The 7208-nt window shown below is 45.7% G+C and overlaps 1 protein-coding gene across 1 annotated transcript in view; it reads right to left on the bottom strand.

Annotated features, from left to right (window-relative positions):
- Window positions 1-439: 439 nt before the first annotated feature.
- The window catches only part of LOC107296887 (cell surface glycoprotein MUC18), a 15147-nt gene continuing 8378 nt past the window's right edge, over window positions 440-7208 (bottom strand). Inside the window, exons 3-8 of the mRNA XM_015826239.2 lie at window positions 6734-6935; window positions 6099-6241; window positions 4968-5133; window positions 3990-4125; window positions 3013-3116; window positions 440-881 (exon numbers count right to left, since the gene is read on the bottom strand). Coding sequence (XP_015681725.1) covers window positions 3026-3116; window positions 3990-4125; window positions 4968-5133; window positions 6099-6241; window positions 6734-6935 — 738 coding nt within the window. The 3' untranslated portion in view covers window positions 440-881; window positions 3013-3025. The remainder of the gene's footprint in view (window positions 882-3012; window positions 3117-3989; window positions 4126-4967; window positions 5134-6098; window positions 6242-6733; window positions 6936-7208) is intronic.

Below are 7208 nucleotides of genomic sequence, written 5' to 3'. Positions count from 1 at the left end.
CCAAATTCCCTCAAACGGATTAGATGTTGGACTAAACACCACAGGTCAAAGAGAGGGAGACACTTTGCGCGGCTCCTAAAATAGTAAGGGATTGTTTATCCCTCCATGTTCCCCGTGCTGCGTTTTGCACCAAAGGCGAAACTGTAATTTGCAGGCTCTTGCAAAGAGACCTAGGGAGGTCCATGAATGAAACTGAGGAGCTGGGGTGCAGAACACACCCCAAACCATCAAAACAAAACACAACAACTTTCGATACAGTGTTAAATCTCCCCACACCCTCATTTTGGACAGTGGGATCCTCTCCTGTTTCTTGAAGGTCAACTTTGTCCTTCGTAATCGGAATCTTCCTTGCCTTGGATGGGATTTGTTTTGTTTTAAATAAGGCTCCCGTCTTTCTCACAATTTTTTCTTCTGCTGGAGAACAAGCGCTCGTGTAAAAAAAGAGCCAATGTTTGTTTATTTTCAACAAACAAAGTGTGTAAATGGCCCAGTGCCTTATTCTTCATTCACTGACTCTTAAGTTAAAAAGTGAAAGTATAAAGAGAAAACATCTGTCCAAACATGAAAGAAGGTAATGCTTGTCGGGGTAGATATCAGCCAAATGAACCACAGGGGAAAAAAATATTTTAGCCTGGAAAGGGTAACAGAACTGGCAAGTAAAAAAGTAGCTAGGAAAGGAGAGATTCATAGGAACCCCAATATCACTTACTGCCCCCCCCTCAATTCTTCCAAACAGCTCTAAAAAGCTCTAAAAAGCCAAGATAACAATTCCCCCAAATATACACAAAAACACAACCAGTTGCTGACACTGAGGATATTGCCGCCAGTCCATAATCAATACAGGAAAAAAAAAACTGGATCTTGAAAAATTTCATTTCATCCTACGGAAAAGGGGGGGAGAAAAAAAAAGAGGTGGTTAAAACAGCTGGGTGTTGCTGCAAAGGAAATTTTAACTCAGTGTTTTTCAAAGTTTGGCCACTTGAAGATGCTTGGGCTTCAACTCTTAGAATTCCCCACTTGACTGGGGAATTCTGGGCGCTGAAATTCATGCATCTTAAAGTTGCCAAGTTTGAAAAATCCGATTTAGAGGGACCTTAAATGTTTCATGGACAGTCTCTGGGCCAATAGTCTCCGGATAGGAAGGAATTATCACACCCAACCCTCCAGTTCAGTGTTTCTCAATCTTGGCAACTTTAAAATACGCAGACGTCAAGGTCCAGAATTCCACACTGGCTGGGGAATTCTGGGAGTTGAAGGCCACATATCTTACGGTTCCCAAGGTTGAAAAACCCTGCTCCAGTTAGTGCCAACTGGTATAAGAAACCCAAACAATTTCAAGACGAAGCCCTCATTGTCTCCAGCAACATCATCTCCCTGCTCCAACTTGAACGGTGGTGCTTAAAAGTAGGTGAATCCTTCTGAATGTTTAATATTCCTGCATAAACATGGCCTAAAACGTGATCTGTTCTCTACATGTCCTAAAACAAGATAAAGGGAACCCAATTAAACAAAAAAAAAAAACCTCTTATAGTTATTGATTTATTGCAGAAGACCATCTTCTTAGCTAGTTTTAGGATGTGTGGAGAACAGATCACATTTTAGGTCATATTTATGGTGGAGTATTAAACGTTCAAAAGGGTTCACATCAACTTTTATGCACTCTGTTAGATGTTTTCTTTCCTCACCTTCCTGTCTCTCTCTCTCTCTCTCTCTCTCTGTGTCTCAGCATTGTGAAGGAGAGCAATTTCATTTTTTAAAAGCAGTCTTTCTTTAACTTCCCACTGCTTTTTACATCTGTGTTTTACCTAATACTAAAAATCTGTTCAAGGAGATTTGGAGAGAATAGCTTCCCAAGCCTTTTTTTTAAAAAACAACAACAACATATAAATGGCATTTGTAAGAGAAGTCCTCTCCTCTTTTAAGCTGCCTGAACTATGAAGTTGGATCGACCTCAAGCAACGCCACGGGGAAGCATTTTAAAAACACTCAGTAGATATACCGAATGATCAGATTCCTCTCCAGACACCAACAGATCAAGGGAAAAAAGTCTGCCCCGTTTTCCCCCAAATGACATATTTTGTGAGATTGTTTACACAAATAGTCCTTGGCTTACGAATGCACTGTACTGGAGCCTAACACGGTCGCAGGTTGTGACAGTCGTAAAACAGGTCACCCGTGTGTGACCTGCCTGGTTTTATGAACTTTTTTTGTGGCGGTTGTTAAGCGACCGCCGTGGCCGTAAAGCGATTGCTGTGGTCGGTAAGTAAATCAGTGGTTTGCTATGGGCTGATTTTGCAAAAAAAAAAAAAAAAAAATCGAATTCAGCAAGCTGAATGAGTTCTGGCTGGCGAACTATGGATCCAAGCCAACAGCCTGGTTCCTATATCATGCTAGGTCATCGTTTAATCATAGTTTGATGCTGGGTTTTTTTTTTGTTTTTTTTTGGCAAAACCCGTCATAAAATGCAGACACATGGCTGAGTGACATTGCAAATGGTTGTAGATACTAGCTGGGTTGCAAGCGCCCAACAGGGCAGCCACTGGAACTTCAGAACTAGTATGTAAGGACCCCCAACGAGGTCTGTTGTAATTTTAAATCAGTGGTTCTCAACCTTTTTAATGCCGCGACCCCAACCGGTCGTAAGTCGAGGACTTTCCCTGCCTGGGAGCGCCGCGCATGCGTGGTTCCGCCCCCTGCACCGGCCGAGGCGTAGCTGGCAAGCGGCAGAGACGGAGCAGGCCGACCACCAGCTGGCCCAGCCCAAGGGAGGTAAGGCACCCGCCGGAAAAGGGGAAAAAATGGCGGACAAAAAAAATGGCGGACAGCCTTGCTTGGCGACCCCCATGAAATGGTCGATCGACCCCAAATGGGGTCCCGACCCACAGGTTGAGAACCACTGTTTTAAATGCTTAAGTTGAGGACTACCGTACTCTTTTACGGAAGTCTGAACTGAAGAACTACCAAGAACGAAGAGATTTTTTCCAGGATTTCAGAAGACACACGTTTACTAACCGGTGCTTCTGCTTCACATTACTAGTGGCTGGCTGTCTCCCGCAATGGAAGGCACGGAGTCAAGGCTGCCTTTGTAGATGGGGGTGCGCTGGCCAGATTCCTCCCTAAAAAGAAAAGACCAATGTTAGCGGGTTCTCCCGTCTGACCCATAAACACACGAACCGAGAAAGACATGGCCTAAGCTGGTCTGGGGAACAAGGCCAAGTATGTTACCGGTTCTTCCCTGCTTGTTTATGCATTCTCACTTCCCAGAGGTAGGTCAATACGTCTCTGTTAAACTCAGTGGAAGGAAGACGCAAAGAAAACCCTCCATAAAAAACAATGGCTCTTTAGAAGAACTGAGGCCTTTGAACTCTGGTGCTGGAGAAGACTCCTGCGAGTCCCCTGGACTGCAAGGCGATCAAACCGGTCAGTCCTGGAGGAGATCAACCCTGACTGCTCTTTAGAAGGCCAGATCCTGAAGTTGAAACTCAAATACTTTGGCCACCTAATGAGAAGGAAGGACTCACTGGAGAAGAGCCTGATGCTGGGAAAGATGGAGGGCAATAGAAGAAGAGGACGACAGAGAATGAGGTGGCTGGATGGAGTCACTGAAGCAGCAGGCGTGAGCTTAAATGGACTCCAGAAGATGGTAGAGGACAGGAAGACCTGGAGGAACGTTGTCCATGGGGTCGCGATGGGTCGGACACGACTTCGCAACAACAACAACAACAAATTCTCTGTACCTAAAGAATCAACTTTAGAGTCTACTTTTTGGGCAAGGAAAAATCATCACAACCAATTCCATCTCTTCTGAGTCTATAGATTAGATTCTGTTTTCTGTGATGACACCCAAGAGCATGAAAAGGAATGGTAGCTGGTGTCCTTGGGTGGGATGGGCCGAATTTGGGGCAAAAAACGGTTTTCAAATCCCTGCCTGGGACCACAGCAGGCATGTCCCCGACCAACGCAGCCCCCAAACCCTACAGAACACTCACAAAGCCATTTTCTTCAGGACTGCAGCCCGGTGACGGGGAATGAGGAAGGCGAAGACCAAGATCAGCAGCAGCAACAGAACGGCTGGCAGCGCCACCGCCAGGGCCAGCATTGGGGTGCTGAGGGACAGCACGGAATCTGGAGAAGACAAAGGGTCAACCACAAAATGGCAACCAGCCCTGGTGCCCTTCACCCGTCTGCCTCCATATACTGGACCGGTATATGACCTCAGGTCGTGGTCTACATGTGATCTATGCGTGATCCTAAGAGATCTACATGTGATCCTAGGAGATGTTTATATTCTTTGTAACACTACCACTATTAAAAGAAGGTTGTGTACAAATTAAGTATGTTGGCTAAGGGACTCTGATCAATTTGAAAGGAATCAATCTGAGGGAAGCCTTAATCACCCCTAAAAACAGTCCTACTGAGGGGACATGTTTTGTGACTCTTTCAACTTTCAGTAAAAGGAACAAGACTTGGCTGATGAAATCTAGATCCAAGCCAACAGCCTGGTTCCTATACCATGCTAGGTCATCATTTAACCATACTCTGAGCAAACCACAAGAAGTTGGCATCATGGCCTACTTACCAGGCCACGGTCTCTATGTTTTACAAACCACCATGGTTGTGTCCACACCGCAAACTAGTCTTAGCTGAATGTATTTTGGCTGACTCTCTTGTGGAAACCCACCTAAGATCTCAATCCTACAATCCTATTAAACAGTAGGATTTAATTTCTAGGGAATCACACGCAGGCCTGGACTGTAGGTATTGTTGTTTGGGGCAGCGGGAAAAGAAAAATGGGCTTGGCTTTGGGTCCAGGGGTCACTGCTGTGGGGAGAAGCTCAGATGTTCCTGGTTAAAGATGATGGATCTCAACACCTGGTGGGCTCTTTTCCTGGACGTTTTCCCAACAAATATGGAAGCTATCAAATGGCCAGACCTCATATTAGATGTCCAAATTCAGGGCTTCTTACCAAAACTAAAGCTGCGCTTGGTGCTCTCCACGAGCAAGCGGACTGATTTTCTCTTGGTCAACTGAGGCAAAGTTGGATGGTGGGCCTGGCAAATATAGGTCCCTGCTTGCTCCTGAGTTATCTTGGAGAGAGTTAAGGAATTTGAGGGCAGGATCCAGTCATCTCCCTGTTATAGGAGGGGGGGAAAGCCATTAACAGAAAACCTTTGATTTACACAACGAAGCTATGAAACTCTTATCAGTTTTCTGACATCTGAGAAAATGCTTTGGGATCGTGTCTATGGAGATTCTCAATCATCTAGGTCAGGGTTAGGCAACCTGGGTTCTTTTATGACTCGTGGACTTCAACTCCCAGAATTCCTGAGCCAGCCGTGCTGAGGGGAAAGGGAGAAGTTTCCATGCTGAGCCGTGCTGGCTCAGGAATTCTGGGTATTGAAGTCCACAAGTCATAAAAGAGTCAAGGTTCCCTACCCCTGATCTAGGTCATGGTTGTCCCAAAGGTGCTGTTCAAAAGGCAACTGGACTTTTCTGGGGGTTTTTTTCTGGAAGATTTTTTGCTTCTCATTCAAGAATCTTCTTCGGTTCTGGTTGAATGGTGGGGAGAGTGCTAACAACCAATCTTCAGAGTGCGAAGAACACAAATCCTTCCATTCTCCACCATTTAGCCAGAACTGAAGAAGTTTCCTGAATGAGAAGTGAAAGGTTTTGAAGAACCCCACCCCAGTTGCCTTTTGAATAGCATTTTGGGAATGATTTGGAAAAGGTTGACCACAGGTACACCTGGAGCAGAAGAACTATGTTTAAAAAAACTTCTCTCTCACAACTTTTGGCTATTCCCCAAAGCACCTGAAGGCAGGACAAGAAGCAACGGAGGGAAACTAATCAAGGAGAGAACCAATCTAAAAAGAAATTTCCTGACAATGAGAACCATTAATCAGTGGAACGGCTTGCCTCCAGAAGCTGTGGGTGTCCAACACTGGAGGTTTTTAAGAAGAGATTGGATCATTGTTTGTCCAAAATGGTATACGGTATCCTGCCTGAGCAGAGGGTTGGACTAGATGACCTCCAAGGTCCCTTCCCACTCTGTTATTCTGTCCTGTTCTGTGCTGAAGTCTTGTTTCTGCTCCCTTACCTCTCGAATCCACTCGTAAAGTGGTGTCTGAGAGGCATCAGCTGAACATTGAAGTTGCAGGTTGTCGCCTTCAACGACCGTCACGGAGTCTCCTACGGTACCACACCAGGAGTTGGACTGGCTGACAAAGACGTTGTGCAGATCTGAGGAAGGGGAGAAGACACAGAAAGTCAGCCCTCCTCCCTTCCCAGCACCCCCACCCCTTCTTAATTCGAAACGCCAGCTTGGTGGGGTTCAGGGTCTCAGTTGCTGGGGCCCAGAAACAGTTTTCCATCTATCCCTCCCCCCCGCCTGCATATATCATTCTGTAAAGACCCAGCACGGCTCCACATCAGTTGCTTCTGCTTCTAAATCTGTCCTGTTAATGGAGCCGTGCTGGTTGAGATCAACCGTGCCTGCGAGAATAATTTTTTCCCACCACTCATAAATGTGCTTTGTATTTCAAATCCCTCTCTTCCCATTCTCGGTCTTCAGCTAAACACTCTACTGTAGATCCCATGGATATGCGGACAGTGAACTGAACTGCAGAAGCCTAGTCTAAGCAGGAATGGGTAACGCAATCTCCTAGTCCTCATCTCCTGTTTATCTACTGCCCTCTGGTGGCTAGAGGGGGGGACTTCCAAACCCCGACATACACTCCATCTGCAAGTCCAGTTTGTCCGAGATGGTGGTGTTGTCAGTGGCATTGAGGCTGGCACAGCGGTAAGGTCCGGCGTGCCAAGATTGGATGTCGCTAATGATCAGCAGGAGGCGCCCGTTGTCGTGATTCACAGCGACATCATAAAACCAGCAACGCAAGTCGTGACTTTGATCCAAAGAGACCCAAGAACGGAGCCACTGGAGACGGGAGAAAAGAACAAGGTTGTTCATGAGCCTTAATTAGCAGAAAGCTCACTGTTCATGGCTGCGGAGCTCTGGGAGTTGAAGTCCACAAGTTTTAAAGTTGCCAAGGTTGGACACCCCTAATTTAAAGCTAAATCTTGTTGGTATTGCATTATGATTTTTACTCTGCCACTTTATATGTACACTGAGAGCTTCTGCGCCGAGACAAATTCTATTCTATTCTATTCTATTCTATTCTATTCTATTCTATTCTATTCTATTCTATTC

The sequence above is a fragment of the Protobothrops mucrosquamatus genome, unplaced genomic scaffold, assembly GCF_001527695.2.
Source record: "Protobothrops mucrosquamatus isolate PMUCROS unplaced genomic scaffold, P.Mucros_1.0 scaffold3020, whole genome shotgun sequence".
Classification (NCBI taxonomy): Eukaryota; Metazoa; Chordata; class Lepidosauria; order Squamata; family Viperidae; genus Protobothrops; species Protobothrops mucrosquamatus.
This window is presented reverse-complemented; position numbering and strand designations above follow the sequence as displayed.